Source organism: Eucyclogobius newberryi, unplaced genomic scaffold (genome assembly GCF_026437365.1).
Source record: "Eucyclogobius newberryi isolate DKJ021-1_F unplaced genomic scaffold, fEucNew1.0.hap1 SCAF_14, whole genome shotgun sequence".
Taxonomy (NCBI): Eukaryota; Metazoa; Chordata; class Actinopteri; order Gobiiformes; family Gobiidae; genus Eucyclogobius; species Eucyclogobius newberryi.
This window is the reverse complement of record NW_027315768.1, coordinates 32936959-32961568: the sequence shown is the minus strand read 5'-3', so window position 1 is coordinate 32961568 and position 24610 is coordinate 32936959. Positions and strand designations below refer to the sequence as shown.

Below are 24610 nucleotides of genomic sequence, written 5' to 3'. Positions count from 1 at the left end.
TGTTTTATTTGAGCTGATAATAATAATAATAATAATAATCAGCTTCTTGTTTGGACCAATGAAAAACACTAATAATGTAAATATGTAGAACAAATACATAAAGAATAAAATGATCTCGAACATTTCCTACTTTATAGTTCAACAATGACATCATGTGGTTGTCTTGACGACGTGTTTCAGAAACTGTCTTTCCTCCACCTGCGGGAATGATTCAATAAAATGCGTTAGAAGATTTAAACTAAGTGGTAAAAAGTTGTGTTTTTGTAGTTTGTAATGGTTTGTAATGTAAAGTCCTGGGGCCTCATCTATAACGCTATAACTCCAGATTTATAAAACACACTTTTATGACAAATACAAATAAAAGTGATTACAACGACGCGTTCCTCTTAAAAAACAGAATAAATTGTGTTTTCTCTGTTTATTTCTTTGAGACAGAGAATACACAATATACATGAACCTCATCAGGGGAGGAGCCTATTCCACATGTTTTCAGTGGGCGGGGAAACCAGAGGGAACCAGACACGCCGGAGAACATGCAAACTCAGAAAGGCCCCATCTCGATCCCATCTTATGTTTGAGTGGGAGGTTTGACCACGCCCCATTCAAAGGAGGAGCCGGTGAGCGCGTGACACGGATGCCCTTCCTCACAGGTGGATCAGCTGCAGAGACGAGAGGAAGTAGAACACATACAACAGCAATAAAGCCAATAAAACTGTGGAGTGTAGAGACTTGACTTCTGTGAGCGCACGTGCCTGAGCCGGGAAGACATTTCATTTATTTAAACAAGAAAAACTGTCTCTTATAAAATAATGAAGGGAATTCTGGGTCTGTTTAAAATAACTTCAAAACTATTCAGAGAGAATATCACATTTAGACTAAAAGATGTATTTGCACTGCAGAGAGCACGAGCTTTATAAATGAGGCCCCTGGAGTTTAGAGTCAGTCATGTTCCTGTTCAGACCTTTTTAGTCATGTCTGCTTTTCTAACCTGAGAGAACTATGACCCTCATTTACTACCGAGTATAATTTAATTCACAACAAATGATTCTGAATCAAACCTCTTCAACTGTAAATAAAAAGTCACTTAAGTAAGACTTTTTCTCAGTTCTTTATAACAAAATAAAATCAGTTTTGCCCCCATAATGTGCAATCTCCCCTTTCAAACCATCTTTTTTTGTCTGACCTGTGCTGTGGTCAGAGGGGCGTCTCCCTCTTGTACGGGGCGGCGCTGGTGGGGCCCTCGAACTGCAGTTTGATGGCCTGCTTCAGGTTCAAATGTGGGTCTTTAGTTGAAATGGTCAGTTCGTCTGTGTAGGCACTCTGGGGGCTGAAGCTGTAGCGCGATGGGTTCTTAACGTCTTTTTCAGGCACATCGTCCCATGCAGTTCTATACGGATACCCTATAGGCGGAGGGGCGTCCATGTTGGCAATGGGACTGTCCTGCCCTGGCATTATCCCTAAAGAGGTCATAACTGAATGCCATTTTCCTCCAGCGGAAGAAGTCTTTGTATTTTCTCGGCGCATCTTTTGATAATCCACGCTTTTTTTGGGTTGCTCTGATTGGTGGACAATGGCGTTGACGGTGCATATAGTGGGAGGAGGGCTATCGTTCAGTCTCCATTTTGTGCTGCCGTGTAGACTGCCCAACGTCGAACCGTGGGGCAAAGTGGAAGGACGACTGCGCGCCCTTGGTAACGAGTGCTGTTGAATTTGCTGGACGAAGCTAATGCTATCTGCCGGGACGGTTTGAACGGTCGCAAGGGAGTGACACGTAGACGAGGTTTGGGAACTTTGCATGGAGTGGAAACGTTCCGCCGTCGATGCGGGAGAGGAGAGGGAGGAGGAGGACGTAGCACCGCCCGCGCTGGCCAGGTCCGCGCGATTCTCTGCCCCGTTGCGCAGTGGCGTGGCCGAGGACGAGGGCTTGATGGGCGAGACCGTCCTGGATCGCGGTCCGATGTAGGGTTTAGCGCCATAGCGTTCTAAGAGTCGGATGACGTTAGCGTGCCCGTGTTTGGCGGCGACTTTCACTGGAGTGCGGTTGTATTTGTCCACGTGTTCTGGGTTCGCGCCTTTGTCCAAAAGCATAGCCACGATGTTGACGTGTCCCACTTGCGCGGCAATACTTAGCGCCGTGGCTCCTTGGTTACAGCACAAGTCGATGTCTGTACCAGGGGTCTCTAAAAGTGTCCGCCCGACTTGAGAGTGTCCCGTCCAGGCAGCGGAATGAAGGGACGGTCTCCCTTCCGCATCTTGAGCGTTTGGGTTGGCGGAATGTTTCAGTAACAGATTGACCATCTCCGCTGAGCCTTGCCAACACGCCACGTGCAGCGCGGTTCTGCCCTCCGCATCCTTCGACTCAAGCGGCACCCCTCCTTTCTCCAACAGTAATGTCGCCATTTCTAGCCGCCCCTCTAGCACCAGTAAATACAGCAGGGGGCGCCCTTCGGCATCGCGAACGTCCGTATCTGCCCCGCGACGCATCAGCAACTCCGCCACTTCCGTCTGCTCTTCCAGTAGGGCGGCGGTCAGGGCGGAATGTCCGTCGTACGCCCTGTGGTCGATGGGGCAGCGACGATCTAACAGCAGGCGCACTGTTGATACGTGGCCCTCTTGTGCGGCCAGAATCAAAGAAGTCCGTCCTTCAATGTCCATCTCGCCCACCCGTGCCATGCTCCCTTGCTCCATTAAAACTCCACAAACAGTTTTATGACCCTCGCACGCCGCGGCATGAAGCGGAGTCCAACCCAAGTCATCTTTATGGTTCTCATCTAGCCCTCGGTCCAATAATGCGCGCACTACTTCCACACTGCCCCGCGCCGCCGCCAGACACAACGCAGTCCTGCCTTCGCTGTCTATGGCGTCTACGTCCGCCCCCCAGAACAGCAACTTCGACACGGTGCCCATGTGACCCATCGACGCGGCGGCCAGAAGAGGCGTAACAGCGGCGGCGGATTGCAAATCGCCATCTGGACCTGCCGTTTCGTCCACATCCGCCCCAGCTTCCAGCAGAAGCTCAACTACGTCTTGGTTCCCTTCGTACGCCGCCAGCAACAACGGCGTCATTCCGTCTTTATCTCGGTGTCCTGGATTCGCACCTCGTTCTAGCAGCAAACTCGCAACCTCGCCGTACCCCTTTACTCCTGCCGCGGTTGGGACGCACAGGGCAGCGACAGAGAGCGCGGTCCTGCCGTCTCCATCGGCGAAATTCACCTGCGCGCCATGATCTAACAGTATTTCAACCGTCTCTTGATGTCCCATGTACGCAGCGGCGATCAATGGCGTCCTCCCGTTGCAATCTGCCTTATCGAAATCAGCGCCGTATTCAAGTAATATCCTGACGATCTCTTCGTGCCCGCCCCACGCCGCGGCTCGCAACGCGGTCCTACCTTCGCCATCGCAACCGTCCACGTCCGCCCTGGCGTCTAAAAGCAACCGCACCGCCTCAATATGGCCGCCCCACGCTCCGGATCGCAACGCAGTCCAGCCTTCCACGTCCACCTGCTCCATCATTCTCGCCGCAGTCTCATTCTCTTGCTTCTTCGCCCAATCCAGCAAAACCTTCAGAACTTGGACATGTCCTTGTCGGGAAGCTAGTGTTAGCGGTGTTTGCCCCTGTTTGTCGCTTACGAGCGGGTCGGCGCCGTGTTTGAGCAAAAACTCCGCAATGCTTTCAGAGCCTTCAATGGCAGAGTTGGCGAGCAACGTTCTTCCATCGGTAGAGTTCCGCTGATTTACTGCTACGCCGCTGTCCAGCAGTTTCTTTACCGACAGTTCCCGTTCAAAAGCTCTTTTAATATTAACCATTTCCTCTTGCAAAGTTTCTAAGCCTAAATGACTATCTGATTGCAAAAGTCCGCTTATGTTTAGCAAATGCTTGACATCTTCACCGGCGAGATTTGAAGCAAGGACACTAGTAGAGGCGTTTAGCCTCGGGATGTCCGTCCAGAGCATCCAAAGCGCTAAAAACGATGGGTTATTCTTATGTTGACCTGAGTTTGTTAAATGCAAAGCCAATTCGTAAACATCTTCGCTACTCAAATGGGCTCCGTGCAAAGTCAAAGCCATCGCTAGCATGGTATGTCCCTCTTTACAGCTGCACAAGTATTTCTGAGTGCAATATTTGACATCCAAGAGCCACTCGGCAAAGCTGGCGTGGAAAAGCAGTTTGGCGCCGTTCGGTCCGTCGATGAGAAGAGACGACAAAGTTCGAAGTTTGTTCTGGAACTCTTGAAAGCTAAGCGACGTGTTTTGCGTCCATACTGCCCTGAATATTTCCTGAGGCGTTAGCGGCGTCGCGGCAGCTAAAAGTACGTTTAGAACCGGTCTGATGTAGGTGAAGAGCCCGCGCGGGAACAGTCTCTGACACAGCCACAGGTATAGTCCGTTTAGCGTGCCGGGAATGTCTCGGATCTCGCGCAGGCTGACGAGAGACGCGGCGACCCCGTCCAGGACGCGCTGGAGGAACAGGAAGCAGCCACCGCTCTTGATGTGGAGGAGGTTCAACATGTCCGCCGTGTCCGGGCTGAGCTGGCGACGCAGCGCCGGGTCCTGGTCCAAACGGCACAGAATGTACTGCTGCACGTCGTGGACCGGGGAGGGCTTCCTGAGGTCGTCCAGGCAAATACGACGGAAACCTGGGAAAGAGCGAGAGAAGAGCAGTCCAACGTCAAAGTCTTCACAGAAAATACAAGTTAAATATGAAGCAGGGCTGGTTTTAGCTGAAACTATCGACGTAAACCGCAATATTCATCCAAAACGGCATAATATCTGGTCATTTGACTTCTTGTTCATTGCATTTCACTGTAGCAAGCAATTTTTTTATGTAGTTGTTTTTATTGTTGAAAAATTGCTCGGAGCTGTAAACATTTAAAGAATTGTAAATAAATATAGAGCAGGAGGTTGGGATAGGGGGTGCGTGAGATTGGACAATATATACAATGTTACATAATATTGTGATTGTGTATTGTATTTAAACATATCTTTTTATACTGAGAAAATCATTTATGTGAAAAATGCTACAAAAAAAGAGGATGACATTTTTTTAAAGTTATGTTCTAATATCAAAAAGAGTTTAAGGCCATATTTTTGCACTTTTGCGATGACTTTTAGAGACATTTCACATTTGGTTAATAATCAAACCTCAACTAAATACATTTAAAAGCATGTTTTAACGCTACATGAAGTGGAACATTACAGCGGAAGCGTCCACATCTCCAGCAGAGAGCAGTAAAGTGACATAGTTCTGTTAAGATAAGATAAGATTATTGTCCACACATGGGGAAATGTCATTGTTGCAACGCAGGTAGATACAGAGGAAAAGGATAGATAACTTATAGGAAGTTTAATAAAGTTAGTTTTTTAAAAGTTAAATTTTTTTTTTTTTAAGTTTTAAAAAGTTTAAAAAAAAAGTTTAAAAAAGTTTTAAAAAAAAGAATTAAAAAAAAAGTTTTAAAAAAATTAAAAAAAAGAGTTCTGTTCTAGACCTTCAGCCCGTGTCATAATCTAAGAGCAAATGATCTAATAATTAGATCTACATTTGTCCCGGTTTAGTCCTGCGTCTGCTGGACTGCTGGACGTTTGTACCTGAGAACATCTTGCAGAGCGCCTTGTTTTGGCGGCGGGCGGAGCAGACGAGCAGCAGCCATCCTGGGAGCAGGTGCACGTGAGAGGCCAGGAGTTCTGCGATGGAGGCGCGCTGAGACGCCTGAGCTCCGGGGGGCGCTCCATTCTGACCAGGGGGGCAGAGGTCCAGAGCGTCCACCAGCAGGAAGAGGGGCCGGGCCGGGGCAGGCAGCTCCAGGAGGGGCCCCAGGACTGCTCTGAGGGAGAGAAGAGGAGAGAAGAGGAGAGCGGGTCAAAGGTCAGAACGTGCAATACAGAACTTCTCACTTAGAACTTTTCCTGTTGCTAAAAGTCATTGTTCATTCACTCCTCAGACCCAGTGGGTTGGACTGGCAGAAGCAACACTGCCACAGACCACACCCACAGACCACACCCACAGACCACACCCACAGACCACTCCCACAGACCACTCCCACAGACCACACCCACAGACCACACCCACAGACCACACGCACAGACCACACCCACAGACCACACTCACAGACCACACCCACAGACCACACCCACAGACCACACCCACAGACCACTCCCACAGACCACTCCCACAGACCACACCCACAGACCACTCCCACAGACCACACCCACAGACCACTCCCACAGACCACTCCCACAGACCACACGCACAGACCACTCCCACAGACCACTCCCACAGACCACACGCACAGACCACACCCACAGACCACACGCACAGACCACACCCACAGACCACACCCACAGACCACACCCACAGACCACACGCACAGACCACACCCACAGACCACACCCACAGACCACACCCACAGACCACACTCACAGACCACACCCACAGACCACACTCACAGACCACACCCACAGACCACACCCACAGACCACACGCACAGACCACACCCACAGACCACAGACCACACTCACAGACCACACCCACAGACCACACCCACAGACCACACCCACAGACCACAGACCACACCCACAGACCACACCCACAGACCACACCCACAGACCACACCCACAGACCACACGCACAGACCACACCCACAGACCACAGACCACACCCACAGACCACACCCACAGACCACACCCACAGACCACACCCACAGACCACACGCACAGACCACACCCACAGACCACACCCACAGACCACACCCACAGACCACAGACCACACCCACAGACCACACCCACAGACCACACCCACAGACCACACCCACAGACCACACGCACAGACCACACCCACAGACCACAGACCACACCCACAGACCACACCCACAGACCACACCCACAGACCACACCCACAGACCACACGCACAGACCACACCCACAGACCACACTCACAGACCACACCCACAGACCACACGCACAGACCACACCCACAGACCACAGACCACACCCACAGACCACACCCATTCCACATTCATCATGAATGTTTTTCAAAATCAACTTAAAATGTGCATCACCAAAGCTAAAGGTCAAACAATGACCTCAACAAGAACATGTTCTGAACTACAACATGGGTCCAACTTTATCAAATAAAAAAAGGTTATTAACCTTTTGCTAAGACAAAAAAATGTACTTCACACAGAAGTTCATTTAATTTCTTTATTTATTAGGACTCTGCACAATAAAGCCAGACTGACGTTTAACACAGCATTTCCATCTGTGAGAGGTCATGAGGGGTCACAGAGGTCACGAGGAGTCACAGAGAGGTCGCGAGGGGTCACAGAGGTCACGAGGAGTCACAGAGAGGTTATGAGGGGTCACTGAGATCACGAGGAGTCACAGAGAGGTCATGAGGGGTCACTGAGATCACGAGGAGTCATAGAGAGGTCACAGAGAGGTCATGAGGGGTCACAGAGAGGTCACAGAGAGGTCACAGAGAGGTCATGATGGGTCACAGAGGGGTCATGAGGGGTCACAGAGAGGTCATGAGGGGTCACAGAGAGGTCATGAGAGAGATATGTACAGTTCAGATAATACATTTAACTTTATAATATACCTCAGTATTCACCCTGGATGAACTACATTCTATATTTACTTCTTCTTATGAAGTTTAAAATGTTTTCATTGCAATGATAAAAAACTCTCTTGACCTTTTCATACTCAAGCATGACCTTTGGCCTTGATATTTGCTTGAACTATAACTTCAAATCATGCACCAGCAGAGGGCGCTGCCACAGCATTTACAAATATGATCAGAGTTGTGCATCGACCACAGCGCCTGTGACACGTCTGTGACACGTGACACGCCTGTGACACGTCTGTGACACGTGACACGCCTGTGACACGTCTGTGACACGTGACACGCCTGTGACACGTCTGTGACACGTGACACGCCTGTGACACGTCTGTGACACGTGACACGTCTGTGACACGTCTGTGACACGTGACACGCCTGTGACACGTCTGTGACACGTGACACGCCTGTGACACGTCTGTGACACGTGACACGTATGTGACACGTGACACGCCTGTGACACGTCTGTGACACGTCTGTGACACGTGACACGCCTGTGACACGTCTGTGACACGTGACACGTCTGTGACACGTGACACGTCTGTGACACGTGTCACGCCTGTGACACGTCTGTGACACGTGACACGCCTGTGACACGTCTGTGACACGTGACACGTATGTGACACGTGACACGCCTGTGACACGTCTGTGACACGTCTGTGACACGTCTGTGACACGTGACACGCCTGTGACACGTCTGTGACACGTGACACGCCTGTGACACGTCTGTGACACGTGACACGTCTGTGACACGTCTGTGACACGTGACACGCCTGTGACACGTCTGTGACACGTGACACGCCTGTGACACGTCTGTGACACGTGACACGCCTGTGACACGTCTGTGACACGTCTGTGACACGTGACACGCCTGTGACACGTCTGTGACACGTGACACGTCTGTGACACGTGACACGTCTGTGACACGTGTCACGCCTGTGACACGTCTGTGACACGTGACACGCCTGTGACACGTCTGTGACACGTGACACGTATGTGACACGTGACACGCCTGTGACACGTCTGTGACACGTCTGTGACACGTCTGTGACACGTGACACGTCTGTGACATGTCTGTGACACGTCTGTGACACGTCTGTGATACGTCTGTGACACGTGACACGTCTGTGACACGCCTGTGACACGTCTGTGATACGTCTGTGACACGTGACACGTCTGTGACACGCCTGTGACACGTCTGTGATACGTCTGTGACACGTGACACGTCTGTGACACGCCTGTGACACGTCTGTGACATGTCTGTGACACGTCTGTGACACGTCTGTGACACGTGACACGTCTGTGACACGCCTGTGACACGCCTGTGACATGTCTGTGACACGTCTGTGACACGTGACACGTCTGTGACATGTCTGTGACACGTGACACGTCTGTGACACGTCTGTGACACGTGACACGTCTCTGACATGTCTGTGACACGTCTGTGACACGTCTGTGACACGTCTGTGACACGTGACACGTCTGTGACACGTCTGTGACACGCCTGTGACACGCCTGTGACACGTCTGTGACACGTCTGTGACACGTGACACGCCTGTGACACGTCTGTGACACGTCTGTGACACGTGACACGTCTGTGACACGTCTGTGACACGTGACACGCCTGTGACACGTCTGTGACGCGTCTGTGAGATTTAAAGACACATTTGCTGCTTTTATGGTTTATAAATCATCAGCTTTAAATGGACAAACTTAAACCATTTAATTTCTTATGAGCAATTTAAAAGCCAAATCCCACAAACTCTTCATAAGAACGGACAAACTAAACGCTAAAACGTACCAAACAAAACGGTCTATTATTAATTACGGGCTCTGGATGATTTGGGAGTCTTGGATTTGAAGCTCTCAGATGAACCTGGGGAAGCGTGAGGGTGCGGCTCACTTCAAACAGACTCATTATTATTATGATTCATTAAAGGAATAATAGAGGATTTTTCGTTGATTTTAGAACTCACGCGACTGTTAGTCCTTTTAAAACAAAAATGTGCCGGCGCTCACTCGCCACACTCACACTCACCACACCCTCCTGTTGTTTCCAAGACCCCGCCTCCCATCAAACCCCAACAGCTCCGCCTCTACTCGTGTGTTTGTTTATCAGCTCGATCGCATCAGCTCTGTCTCTTCTGAGCTCGAACACAGTCTTTCTCTGTCATGTTTGTCCTGTAACTGAAGGATCTCACTAAACACACGTCGACATATCAACCACACATACGTAACCATGGAAACGTGCTGCTATGGGAACGAGGCTGCAGGTGTGCAATAGCACGCAGGGAATGATTGACATGTGAGAGGACTACTCGGCTGTCCAAGCCACCAGGAAATGAGACTCAGATTGGGGGCAAAAAATCCTTTATTATTCCTTTAATTATTACCCCGCTCGCTCAGCCCCGCTCAGCCCTGCTCGCTCAGCCTAGCTCGCTCAGCCCTGTTCGCTCAGCCTCGCTCGCTCAGCCCTGCTCGCTCAGCCCCGTTCAGCCCTGCTCGCTCAGCCCCGCCCGCTCAGAACCGCTTGGCCCCGCTCGCTCAGCCTCGCTCAGTCCCGCTCGCTCAGCCCCGCTCAGCCCTGCTCGCTCAGCCTCGCTCGCTCAGCCTCGCTCGCTCAGCCCTGCTCGCTCAGCCCCGTTCAGCCCTGCTCGCTCAGCCCCGTTCAGCCCTGCTCGCTCAGCCCCGCCCGCTCAGAACCGCTTAGCCCCGCTCGCTCAGCCCCGCTCAGTCCCGCTCGCTCAGCCCCGCTCAGTCCCGCTCACTCAGCCCCGCTCAGCACCGTTCCTCGATGAGTCAGGGCTCAGGCAGCTCTCTTGACGTGTTCGCACAACGAGACGCAATGATTAACACAACATTTATGACACTTTTGACCCACAAACACACTTAAACCAACGAGTTAAAATAATCATGTTCCAGGTCTGACCGGTGTGAGCGGTGTGAGCGGTGTGAGCGGTCTGAGCGGTCTGAGCGGTCTGAGCGGCCTGAACGGTCTGAGCGGTGTGAGCGGTCGATGGTTCAGAACGAACCATTAATAATCGCTCAAGTGCGAAATGTAAGAAAAAGTATAATTCAGGTACGATTTACAGAGTTGTAATGTTTAAGTGTTTAGTGTCTCACGACCTGGACCGCTGCATGAGACACAGGCGGCCCAAAGTGAGCCGGCCCTAAGTGAGCCGGTCCAAAGTGAACCGGCCCAAAGTGAACCGGCCCAAAGTGAGCCGGTCCAAAGTGAGCCGGCCCAAAGTGAACCGCTCTGGGTCTGACATGGGCCAGTCGAAACGTGGCTCGATGTGGAATTAAAATAACTGGCGATGACTCATTTTCAAAACACACTTTTAAAAACGTCTAAATTTAGCAGAAGTTTAGTTACATCAAGACACAACTGAAGCTGCAAAACCATGAGAATAATATAATATAATCTAAGTCATAATATAATATAATATAACATAAGTTGTAATATAATATAATATAAGTTGTAATATAATATAATATAATATAAGTTGTAATATAATATAATATAAGTTGTAATATAATATAATATAAGTTGTAATATAATATAATATAAGTTGTAATATAATATAAGTCGTAATATAATATAATATAAGTTGTAATATAATATAATATAATATAAGTTGTAATATAATATAATATAATATAATATCTAGAATCACTTTATAAACGAGTTCTTTTGACAAAACAGTCAACAGACATCACCACAGAAAATATGAATTATTGAACTGTCAACAAACCAGGTCTAAACCAGGCCTAAGTAGAGCTAAACCAGGCCTAAGTAGAGCTAAACCAGGCCTAAGTAGAGCTAAACCAGGCCTAAGTAGAGCTAAACCAGGCCTAAGTAGAGCTAAACCAGGCCTAAGTAGAGCTAAACCAGGTCTAAACCAGGTCTAAACTAGGCCTAAACTGGAGCTAAACCAGGTCTAAACTAGAGCTAAACCAGGCCTAAAGTAGAGCTAAACCAGGTCTAAACCAGGTCTAAACTAGAGCTAAACCAGGCCTAAGTAGAGCTAAACCAGGCCTAAACTAGAGCTAAACCAGGCCTAAAGTAGAGCTAAACCAGGTCTAAACCAGGTCTAAACTAGAGCTAAACCAGGCCTAAGTAGAGCTAAACCAGGTCTAAACCAGGTCTAAACTAGGCCTAAACTAGAGCTAAACCAGGCCTAAAGTAGAGCTAAACCAGGCCTAAAGTAGAGCTAAACCAGGTCTAAACTAGAGCTAAACTAGGTCTAAACTAGAGCTAAACCAGGCCTAAAGTAGAGCTAAACCAGGTCTAAACTAGAGCTAAACTAGGTCTAAACTAGAGCTAAACCAGGCCTAAAGTAGAGCTAAACCAGGTCTAAACTAGAGCTAAACTAGGTCTAAACTAGAGCTAAAGCTAAAGCTAGCGCTGTAACTTCAAATCTCAAGTACAATCTTCCCACACAGATCGTCTCATGACATTATCACGTTTATTAAATTATTGTGAAGAGGATTTGTGGATGTCGCTCCACTCTCTTCCCTTAAACAAACCCAATAACGACATCTTTAAACGCTTTAAAGTGGATTGCAGTACAATTGTACGCACAGAGCTGATTGCAGTACAATTGTACGCACAGAGCTGATTGCAGTACAATTGTACGCACAGAGCTGATTGCAGTACAATTGTACGCACAGAGCTGATTGCAGTACAATTGTACGCACAGAACTGATTGCAGTACAATTGTACGCACAGAACTGATTGCAGTACAATTGTACGCACAGAGCTGATTGCAGTACAATTGTACGCACAGAGCTGATTGCAGTACAATTGTACGCACAGAGCTGATTGCAGTACAATTGTACGCACAGAGCTGATTGCAGTACAATTGTACGCACAGAGCTGATTGCAGTACAATTGTACGCACAGAACTGATTGCAGTACAATTGTACGCACAGAGCTGATTGCAGTACAATTGTACGCACAGAGCTGATTGCAGTACAATTGTACGCACAGAGCTGATTGCAGTACAATTGTACGCACAGAGCTGATTGCAGTACAATTGTACGCACACGACATAATCGGCCTGATTAAACATCAAATGCAGCGATTGCCTTGATTACAGCAGCGTTGACATTTCTAATCACATTGGGTTGATTACTAAACGCGGGTGATTAATGCAGAACTAACGGTGTGTGGGCGGAGACTGGATAAAAACGCGGCTCATAAACACTTTTATTGTTGTTTTTTTAATGTTAGTCATGTGATTTACAGCCGGAGGAAGTGACACGACCTTTTATGGTTCTGTGAGGTCTTTAGTTGCACTTCTTTCAACTTTGACAGCGCCATAAGTCACAAGAGTATCGATGTTGCGGTATCGGCTGGAGCGATAATTGATTTAGCAACGGAAATCTACTGTTTTTGAATGAAAATGTGTGTTTTTAATTGAAAAAGGCAGATTTTTTATTGATTTACTGAGGGTTTTGTCAATGTTAAGCGTTTGTTTTGAGCAGTAACTGTTTTGTATTAAAATATTGCAATGATATCAATAGGTTTAGAAAATAATAACTCAAATCTACAAGACATTTAGTGGAAAAAAAAGAATCGTGACCATTTTGAGAAGCAAAAATAAGTGATTTCAGTTCAATCTGTACCTGAAAAAGCTTTAATATCTGGGTTTATTTTAACTTAAAGTGAATATGAATTAACTGTATTATTCAGAAAGTTTGATTATTAGACAGTTTGAATGAGACATAAGTATTTTACGGTTTTGTTTTGGTGTCAATAATCGTGAATAATCGTTAAATCGTGCTCTCAAACACACAAATCGTCACAGAAAAATTAACTAGAAATAAATATAATAATCTCTATCCACGTTATTGAGGACCAGGATCTGGACCGGACCAGGATCTGGACTGGACCAAACCGAGTCTAGATCAGGCCTAAACCAGGACCGGACCAGGATCTGGACCGGACCAAACCGAGTCTAGATCAGGCCTAAACCAGGACCGGACCAGGATCTGGACTGGACCAAACCGAGTCTAGATCAGGCCTAAACCAGGACCGGACCAGGATCTGGACTGGACCAAACCGAGTCTAGATCAGGCCTAAACCAGGACCGGACCAGGATCTGGACTGGACCAAACCGAGTCTAGACCAGGCCTAAACCGGGACCGGACCTGAACCAAGTCTCTCCCTCCTCTGGACACGTCTCACTCATGAAATAGTCTTTTATTATAATGTAATAAGTGTGAATCCCGCACCACAAACACTCGACATGTCACTGTAACTTGGGGCAAGTCTTATGTTCTGGTCACAAACATTATTTATAACTTTAAAATGTCACTGACAACGGCAAAAAAATACACGATTTGATGATTGTAATAGATCAGCTTTTCAGGACGCTTTAAAGGACACATATTACGCAAAATGTACTATGTTATTTTCCTCTTTTAACCCAGTTCTTACATTGTTCCTCATCACAAACTCAGCTGGAGCACATTTAGCTTCATTCACGCTAGTTTGATGAATCCTGGTTGGAAAGTCCTCTCCCCTCCGAGCCTCAGAAACATTCCGTTCTGAATCTCCTCCATCTGAGAATCTTCTGCTGTTTTTAGCTCCATAAATCATCTCCAGACTCGTTTTGTGCATTTCTCCCGTCTCATCACGATCAGTGCAACGCCGTGGCTGCACTAGCCTCCTCTTTACCTGTGTAATTCCCTCTGCAGCCAGCAGATGACTCCAAAACACAGTCCAGTGGGAAACAGCAGAGATGCAAATGTAATTTCTTTTTTTCTAAACAATTATCTTTTAGTTCTAAAACATGAGATGCCAAACTAAAGGTGCTTAAGATCATGTTTAAAGGCTGATAACAACACAAATAATGCAGAATATTTGTCCTTTAAGCAAGTTAAAGAGATTTTCAACAAATTTTGATCAATAATTCTGATTTTGATATTGTCAAAGCTCAAGAGTTGCACAATTACACTTAATTAAACCTGATCGTGTTGATAAAGGACACATATTATGCATCATGTGTAATGTTATTTGCCTTCAAACAAACTCCTGTTTTAGAACTTAAAATAATGTATCTACTGAAAGCATACATTATATTATATATGCGAGACGCTCCTTCATCAGGATTGGCCGCAGAGGGAATTACCATGGACGTGATAAACAAACAAAAGCTAGCTTACCCTGCCATGCTAATGTAAATACACAGCTGTAAAGAGTGAGATTCGAGACAGAAATGCTCAGGTCTAAACTAGAGCTAAACCAGGTTTGAGTCTGGAGATGATTTATGGATGTGAAAACAGGACACGACACCGCGATGTAGGACACGTGAAACCGAGTGAAGCCCGGAAGGAGAGGACCTCGAAGACCGGATTCACGAAACGAGCGCGAACGAAACAAAAAGACAACTCCGGGCGTGTGTTCGACGAGGGAACCACGTTACGACGCGGTCAAACGCTCGGTGTCCTTTAAACTGCGCCCGTCCGACACTCGTTGGATTTTCACCCTCGGAGCATAACCATGGAGACGGGACGTGCACATGAGCGGCGCGTGTTACACCTCTGTGAACGACGCGAGTGCAGTCCCCATGGAAACGGCACGAGGAGCGTCTATGGAACATCTATTTCAGAATCACACTCCACGATTCCAAAGCAGATATCGCGGCGCATAATGAGACACGGCTCGTGTTCGTTTGGGCCAATTACAGAGGAGGAGGAGGAGCTAATCCGGGCCACGCAAACGGAACAGAAACACAAACAGATCCAGCTGTGGAGGTTAAACCAGTGGACATTTTAAAACCACTTATAGAGACGCATAGATCCAGCCTTTTCAGTTACGATACCGATACTTGGGCTTTGAGTATCGGCCGATACCCGGTTACTTTCCCTAAAACTAAAGTTGGTTGAAAGTTGCACAGGAATCATCTGTCAGTAGGAAATAATAACAAAATAGTATATTTGTTACAATAAGAAATAATAATAATATATGATATATAAATATATATATATCATATATTATTATATATATATATATATATATATATATATATATATATATATAAACAAAATACATAAAAAATAAAATTATATATATATATAAAAAAATAATAATAATGTGCACATGATACAAGCGCACAGTTGAAATTAACGTGATTTCAAGTAGAAACGCTCAGAACGAATGATTTACAGAGTTATAAATGGCACAAAAAAGGTCTGGGACTGGAGCGTGTTCTGTTTCCGAGGTGACGACACGAGCCTGATGGAAGCTAAATACGACTCATAATATGTGTCGTTTAATCAAAGACTAATTGTACTTTCTTACTCCAAAAGAAGGTTGTTAACCAAGTAGACGAACGTGCTCGAACAAATCCTGCTTTTATTACGTTAATTGTTTTTTCATGTCAACAGCAGCAGTGACGCAGAACACATTAAACGTATGCTCCCTCCTCGAGCAGGAGCTATTCCAGAGTCACAGAACAGACAAAGATAAAAGAGAACTAGAACTCATGAAAAAAGTATCTGTGTATCTGTGTTTCTGTATATATATATATATACATATATATATATATATATATATATATATATATATTCTTCCAGTGTCGGTGTAATCCCTCATTGGTCCAGGCGTGTTCCATAGTAGAAAAAGCTTCAGTTGTTTCATCTGGACTCAGTTTGAAAAAGTAGACGTTTCGACTCATCCAAGAGTCATTGTCAATAACAGAATTTAGGTCGAGAACTCCGATATTAATACTGTTCTGTGGTAAGACCCGCCCATTGGGAGGAGCCTTCCTGAAGTAGAAAGAGTTGTTTGTTTCAACAGAAACTCCCCCTTGTATCTACCGAGCTAGCCTATTCAGAATCTTAATGGGCTATTAGAAACCTCTTTGTCTTTGTGAGACCCTGGCTCAACCACCCTGAGTACCTGATTAGCATCTGAATGTCCTCTACCTTTCCAGGGGTTCAGAATCCCATTATAAATAACAGGAAGATGAAACCTAAGCCCTCCATTTCTGTTTAAAGAAGGTCTTTCTTTTTTAACAAAAATAGCTTCCTTGACTCCTCTTTCAAACCATCTTTTCTCCCTGCTTAAAACCTTCACCTCACCGTCTTCAAACGAGTGATTAGAGGCTTCAAGATGGAGATGCACGGCACTCTGAGGTCCTGAACTAGTATTTCTTCTGTGCTGATAAAGCCTCTTGTGTAGAGGCTGTTTCGTCTCACCTATGTAACGTTCTTTACAACTTTCTTCACTGCATTGGATCGAATAAACTACATTGCTCTGTTTTTGAGTCGGCAACTTGTCCTTTGGGTGAACCAGTTTTTTGTCTTAAAGTGTTGCCTGGTTTAAAATAAACAGGGACTTCGTGTTGTCTAAAAAATCTCTGCAGTTTTTCTAACAGGCCAGACACATAAGGGATAGAAACACCCTTCCTTCTCTGTTCAGTTTCCCTTTTGTCCTGCTTCTTGGTTCTCTTCACTCTGTTGAGAGCCCAAGCGGGGTAACCACAGGCTGAGAGGGCATTTCGGACATGTTTTTCCTCTTTCTTCTTGCCCTCTGAGCTGGTGGGCACACCTTGAGCTCTGTGTTGTAAGGTTCTGATCACACCCAGCTTGTGCTGTAGTGGGTGGTTGGAACTAAAGAGCAGGTACTGGTCCGTGTGTGTCGGTTTCCTATATACTTCTATTTGGAGTTTCCCGTCCTCTCCTCTGATCGTGGAACAATCAAGAAAGGCCAAGCGATTCTCCTTAGCGTCTTCTCTTGTAAACCTGATATGTGGGTCCACAGCATTGATGTGATCAGAGAAGGTTTCCAGCTCTTGTTTCTTGATTGTTACAAAAGTATCATCGACATAGCGGAGCCACAGTTTTGGAGCTATGCCTGAGAATGAGGACAGTGCCTTCTTCTCATGGGCTCGCCCGTCTCTCCCATAGTGGCCAACCTGTGCATGGAGCACTTTGAGAAGAAGGCACTGGCCTCATTCTCAGGCATAGCTCCAAAACTGTGGCTCCGCTATGTCGATGATACTTTTGTAACAATCAAGAAACAAGAGCTGGAAACCTTCTCTGATCACATCAATGCTGTGGACCCACATATCAGGTTTACAAGAGAAGACGCTAAGGAGAATCGCTTGGCCTTTCTTGATTGTTCCACGATCAGAGGAGAGGACGGGAAACTCCAAATAGAAGTATATAGGAAACCTACACACACGGACCAGTATCTGCTCTTTGGTTCCAACCACCCACTACAGCACAAGCTGGGAGTGATCAGAACCTTACAACACAGAGCTCAAGGTGTGCCCACCAGCTCAGAGGGCAAGAAGAAAGAGGAAAAACACGTCCGAAATGCCCTCTCAGCCTGTGGTTACCCCGCTTGGGCTCTCAACAGAGTGAAGAGAACCAAGAAGCAGGACAAAAGGGAAACTGAACAGAGAAGGAAGGGTGTTTCTATCCCTTATGTGTCTGGCCTGTTAGAAAAACTGCAGAGAATTTTTAGACAACACGAAGTCCCTGTTTATTTTAAACCAGGCAACACTTTAAGACAAAAACTGGTTCACCCAAAGGACAAGTTGCCGACTCAAAAACAGAGCAATGTAGTTTATTCGATCCAATGCAGTGAAGAAAGTTGTAAAGAACGTTACATAGGTGAGACGAAACAGCCTCTACACAAGAGGCTTTATCAGCACAGAAGAAATACTAGTTCAGGACCTCAGAGTGCCGTGCATCTCCATCTTGAAGCCTCTAATCACTCGTTTGAAGACGGTGATGTGAAGGTTTTAAGCAGGAGAAAAGATGGTTTGAAAGAGGAGTCAAGGAAGCTATTTTTGTTAAAAAAGAAAGACCTTCTTTAAACAGAAATGGAGGGCTTAGGTTTCATCTTCCTGTTATTTATAATGGGATTCTGAACCCCTGGAAAGGTAGAGGACATTCAGATGCTAATCAGGTACTCAGGGTGGTTGAGCCAGGGTCTCACAAAGACAAAGAGGTTTCTAATAGCCCATTAAGATTCTGAATAGGCTAGCTCGGTAGATACAAGGGGGAGTTTCTGTTGAAACAAACAACTCTTTCTACTTCAGGAAGGCTCCTCCCAATGGGCGGGTCTTACCACAGAACAGTATTAATATCGGAGTTCTCGACCTAAATTCTGTTATTGACAATGACTCTTGGATGAGAGTCGAAACGTCTACTTTTTCAAACTGAGTCCAGATGACTACAACTGAAGCTTTTTCTAATATTCTTCCAGTGCTATTATTGGGCAACTACGTGAAACATTTATATATATCGTGATCCTGGTCGTGATCCTGGTCGTGATCCCGGTCGTGATCCTGGTCGTGATACTGGGTCGTGATCCCGGGTCGTGATCCCAGTCGTGGTCGTGATCCTGGTTTTGATCCCAGTCGTGATCCTGGAACGTGATCCTGGTGCGAGCGACGGGTCAAAGAGATCTCTGCGGTGGCAACGGGGCAGTGGGTGGCGGTGGGTGGCAGTGGGGTGCAGTGGGGTGCAGTGGGTGGCGGTGGGTGGCAGTGGGGTGCGGTGGGTGGCAGTGGGGTGCAGTGGGTGGCGGTGGGTGGCAGTGGGGTGCAGTGGGTGGCGGTGGGTGGCAGTGGGGTGCAGTGGGTGGCGGTGCAGCGGGCGACGTCGCCAGCTGGCGCGGGCTCGAGCCGTCTCTCTTTGTTCTTTTCTCCCTCTCAAAAGACGGCGAGTTGTAAATAAAACCACAATGAGACGCTATTGTGCGTTTTGTGAATGGGGAAGAATGGCCAGCGTTTGGGTCGGAGAGAGAGCGAAGCAAAAATAACTTTGATGGCGCCGATGATGTAATTCAGTCAGAACAAAACGCAGCGCGCAGTGATGGTGGATCTTAAAGTTAATAATAGAACATTTCTATGCCTTTGCGGTAATTAAAATGTTGCTGTTGGGAAGAATGCTCCGAGAATGTAAGTGTTACAGAGAGAACACTTGCCTTAACTTGTATTTTGTAACGTAGTCTACTTGGAATACTTTCACTTTAATGTGGTTTGTACAATTTTCTAATTTTGACTCTTCTTGGTTTATTATACCTGTCGTACATATGAATTATAGTTTTACACGAATCGAGCAGGTATTTATGGAGAAAACGTTGAAAAATCTGTAGAAAATGACACTAGGTAACCGAACCTTTCTGTGTTTCTGGTTCGTGTGAGCGCCAGTGGCATCGACACAAAGACGTTTACAAGTGCGATATATGTTGCTACAGTCACGACAACGCTGAAGCAGGAAAATGAAGATTCAAACAGCCGAATTAAACACTTACGCACTTATTTTGCGTCTGTAATTAGTCACAGAAGTCATTTGCTCGACCCTTAAATAGCTCAAATCTCTCAAAGAAAATGTACACACGATAAATATCGAGACCCCAGCGATAAGTCGATATAGTAATTATCGTGACAGGTCGACATGACACAAGACAAATCAAGTCAATCCAGACTTGATTTTGCTTCTAAAACGTCACAATTACTACCGTATTTTCCGGACTATAAGTCGCACATTTTTTCATAGTTTTGGCCGGGGTGCAACTTATACTTATATACTTGTACTCCGGAGCGACTTATATGTGATATTATTTGTTATTTTCACACTTGCACACCACATTTCATACTCCAGTGCAACTTATAAATGTTTTTTTCTTCTCTATCATGCATTTTTTGGCTGGTGTGACTTATACTCCAGTGCGACTTATAGTCCGGAAAATACAGTATTTTTTGGTTGCCATTATGAGACGCGATCGAGCCTTGAGATCGCTTAAAACAAACAAATAATGACGTTTGTGGGTCATAAGTTTGGACATTTCTATCAACGAATCTTCCACCGTCGTCAACCGTGAGATGGAATTCCGGAACGTGACATCAAACCGCCGATCCTCGTGAAAGCTCACACAGAGAACGACTCGCTTCCTCCGCCGCGGTGCCAAATGCAAACGTCGACAGTCTCCGCCGAGCGTCTCCGGAGGCTCGTTCAGGACGTCCTGGTTTCGTGCACCTGCCCGCCCCCCCACGTCCCGGCGATGAAACACGGGAGTCTCACGCTGGAGCCGTACACCGCCTCATTACAGACCGAGTTCACCGTCTGCGACACCGTGTTACGTCATCCAAAGAGCAAAATGTGTATCAGTCGACTGGATTATAAAGACTTGTGAGGGAACATGGATGGAGAGAGTTAGCTGAAGATTTGAGCCTGAATCGTGAGTTTAATCCGCCTTTTTCCACACTTTTCCCACACCTTTTCCACACTTTTTCCACATTTTCCCCACACTTTTCCCACACTTTTCCCCACACTTTTTCCACACTTTTTCCACACTTTTTCCACATTTTCCCCACACTTTTCCCACACTTTTCCCACACTTTTTCCACACTTTTCCCCACACTTTTTCCACACTTTTCCCACACTTTTTCCACACTTTTTCCACATTTTCCCCACACTTTTTCCACACTTTTCCCACACTTTTTCCACACTTTTTCCACATTTTCCCCACACTTTTTCCACACTTTTCCCACACTTTTTCCACACTTTTCCCACATTTTCCCCACACTTTTTCCACATTTTCCCCACACTTTTCCCAAACTTTTCCCACACTTTTCCCCACACTTTTCCCACACTTTTTCCACACTTTTTCCACACAAAACCACAGTTTCCTAGTACTTCTGGATCAGATAGAGTTCATTTGAGAGCTTTTTCCACACGTCTAGAAGGGATTCCGTTAAAGTTTGTCATTTCGTTTTAGGGGCAGAGCTTGGCGTTCAAATTCTCTTTATTTTTGACATAGTACTAGATAATTGGGGCGAGGTTAGGGGGATATGATATGATAAGGTTTAGGAACAGTTCATTTGAGTAATGTTAAGGCTTTTATACATCCATAACGCCACCGCAATGAACGCTAACACTTTTCACTGATGGGGATCCGATTCACTCGTACTTCGCTTCAAATCGTTTTTGCTCGAGATCCAAATGAGGCTTTAGTCAATTAATGCATCAAGTCGAATACAACAATGTCTTTAGTCGACTACAGTCCAAACGTTCACGCTCTATTTCTGATTCAATGCCACAAAATCATTCAAAATACTCGTCTTCATATACAAAGTAAGAGTCATTCATTAGTAGTTGTGATATAATGTAGATCATACCAAGTTATGACAAAGAAGTACCATTAAAAGATGTAACTTGGGATCCTCCACCCGCTCGTCGTCTCCGATAGTAAGAAAAATGCTCGATGCAGATTTCAATACCACAATGATGATAAAAACACCCACTTTATACAACAGAATGTCATTTTCATCACTAATAATCACAATTCCTAATTCTATTCGGAAAAAGTAAGATTTTGTCCAATTTACGTGATTAAAAAATACTAAAAATGTAGTTTCAATGCAAGTTTTCCCATTTTTTTTAAAACCCTTCAACTGGATCTCAATTTCAACCCATAAATTGTAACTCTTCTTTCAATAATTCCAATCTTTTTCATCCCAAACTACAACAACAACAACAACAACAACAACAAACCAACCAAACTGATCAAATGAAGCCTTGCCTTAAATCGCGTCACCAAAACAATCCGTTTACAGTGAATTCACCGACACTAGAGCTCGACTCACCTTTTAAACGCTTCTTCCGGGTCTTTCTGACAAACCGACGGCTCCAGAACACCCGCCACGTCCGGATTGGCCAGGATTTCCTCGTATCCGGCCCCGACCGCCTCCGACGTCCTCAGCTGCTCCGCCAGAGCGAGCACGAACCTCCACGTCACCGCGCTGCTCCACTCCTCCCGGTGGCAGAAGTGGAACGCCAGGCACCTCCTCGACAGGCCCGACGCTGCGCCGGCCTTCGACGTCGGCCACAGCGCCTCGGTGCAGAGGGCCGTCTTTCCCGCGCCCGGGCCCCCCGTCAGGAGCACGCCGGGGGCCCGACCCGCGGTCAGCCGGGCGTCCAGGCAGCACCGCAGCTTCTCCAGTGCCCATTCTCGACAGTAGAAGCGCCGGCCCTCGAGCAGACTGGAGCTGACACCGCGGGCCTCGGGGTTAGTCATTGGGTCGGCTTGAAGGAAACGGATCTGCGGCCAAAACTACAGCTCCCATAGTCCTTTGCGGCTCCACGTGTAGTCCATGGCGGCGCTGGCGGGGTATCTCCTCGAGCTGTCGGTTCTTGTAGATCTCGCGTCAGAAGATGTTGCGCGGCGGTTGCGTCCGTTTCTTGCAGCTGTGAAGAGGCCAGAACTGGTCAGCAAAAGGTGAAAGCCAAAAGGTCAACACGGTGAACCTTCCGGAACGTTTATTTCAGCAGAATATTGTGAAATGCACCGCCTGGCCAAGAGAAAGTCAGAGGGAAAAAAGTCACACTCACTTATATTTGGTACGACCTTTAGCCTTTAGCTTTGACGACAGCAACGTTCAAACTGTGTCATAGTTTCAATAAGCTTCTGCCATATTAAAATGTTTATTTCCTGTAGTACATTAGTTTCTGCTTCTCCTCAAAACACACGGACATCTCGTCCATGACCACGGGAGTCGTCTTTCCACACGATTGTTTCAGAAATGCGTCGGTCGGCTGTAAATACCGTGTTGCACCACAAAGCAGTTGGAGCAGTAAGAAGGTTTATTTTGCTGATTTGATTGAAAGCCCTGAGCATATTTCAAACATTTAATATCATGTTTTTAATGATTTTTATGCACAGTACGGTACATAGTGGCCACTCAAATACACAATCACCACAACGACATCTTACAACTTTCTTTTGTAAAACATGGACACTTACTTCCCACTGCTCTCCTCACGCTCTAGCTCTTCTCGTGAATACGTTGGGTGGAGGAGGACTTCCATGGCGACGCTCTCTCATGACTCCGCCACTGATCTGTCACAGAGAGTCCATAATTATGACCTAGTTTGGTGGTAAAGAACCTGTAGTAAATATTTATCATAGTTATAGTTCTGTTTAGTTGACATTTGTGAAGAAATTTTGGAGAGAAAAAAAAGAGTTTAAAATGACAGGAAGTAGAGCTGAATCCCTCTGTGATGTCATCAGTGTGCGACACTGAGACAGTTTGAACTTAACTGACAATTTTCTGACAGTTTAAACAATAATTCAACCAAATAAATATGTTATATGGTATTATTGTTCGTCAAATCATAACTTTTGGCTGTTGTTTACAGTCTGGTTGCTAAGTAACCGTTGAGGAATTACATGCCCAATCAGGAAGTACAAATATAAACTTCACAAAAATGGTCAAACTGGGGATAAATAGGCCAAACGTTAAGTAAAACCTGAAATATAACTGTCCACTACGTTTTCATCTCGTCTAACCTGTCGCATAGACTTTTAAAATGTCCGTTAGCCATTAGCACTAGTCCTTGTAACGTCGTGTGGAAGCCGTACACACACAAACACAAGCAGTGAAGACGAATTCAGTCACATGAATTATTGGCCTGTCCGCACGATTAATCGCAACCAAATTCACAATTAGTAGATCTCAAAGGCTGCAATTGTTGGAGTATCGTATTTCTCTGGACAAACATCAAAATATCCTGTTTTATGCTGCGTAAAAAGTGCTAAGATCTGTACAAACATGTTCTGAAATACAATACACGTGATACAGTTTCAATAGTCTTTTTGTCAATTCTCCCGGACGCGTTTAAAATATGAACTTTGAACAGAATCCCATTGTTAAAACATAAAGTGCAAATCCAATCTAATGACAATACTTCGCTTTGAGATGTTTTTCCCAAATCGTGCCGCCCCAGCGTCGTGGATCTGATTTGCATTAACAAATTCACGGATTTAACTCAATAAATGATCTTATATTCACCAGAAAAATCACCAAATTGAGTGGCATGGACAATATTTGGACAATCTTTGCGACATTATCAAAAAGGGTTGAAAAACGCTTAACAAATCCACAGTCGAGTCGGCCGAATAAATAGACCAGAACAAAAGGAAAATGTATTGTCTAAAAAGTGACGAGTGTCTTTAGCCGGACAAA

At 46.0% G+C, this 24610-nt stretch overlaps 1 protein-coding gene across 2 annotated transcripts; it reads right to left on the bottom strand.

Annotated features, from left to right (window-relative positions):
- Positions 1–53: 53 nt before the first annotated feature.
- Positions 54–23480, bottom strand: ankrd50l (ankyrin repeat domain 50-like). 2 transcript variants are annotated; one of them, XM_072445274.1, is made up of 5 exons: positions 23389–23480; positions 22232–22832; positions 5587–5822; positions 1184–4637; positions 54–198 (listed from the first exon to the last, which is right to left on the bottom strand). In XM_072445274.1, exons 2-4 carry the CDS (start codon positions 22660–22662, stop codon positions 1195–1197), a joined length of 4110 nt encoding a protein of 1369 aa, XP_072301375.1. In that variant the 5' UTR covers positions 22663–22832; positions 23389–23480; the 3' UTR covers positions 54–198; positions 1184–1194. The 2 variants fall into 2 exon arrangements, with proteins under 2 accessions (XP_072301375.1, XP_072301374.1); XM_072445273.1 differs by lacking the exon at positions 54–198 and having other exon boundaries at positions 1148–4637.
- Between the last annotated feature and the right edge of the window lie 1130 nt (positions 23481–24610).

Coding starts and splice junctions, on each gene's coding strand:
- ankrd50l (XM_072445274.1), bottom strand. CDS start 22,662: ATGACTAACCCCGAGGCCCGCGGTGTCAGCTCCAGTCTGCTCGAGGGC. Junction 5,823..22,231: donor CCGGAAGAAGCGTTTAAAAG/GTGAGTCGAGCT, acceptor TCTCTCCCTCAG/AGCAGTCCTGGGGCCCCTCC. Junction 4,638..5,586: donor GCTCTGCAAGATGTTCTCAG/GTACAAACGTCC, acceptor GCTCTTTCCCAG/GTTTCCGTCGTATTTGCCTG.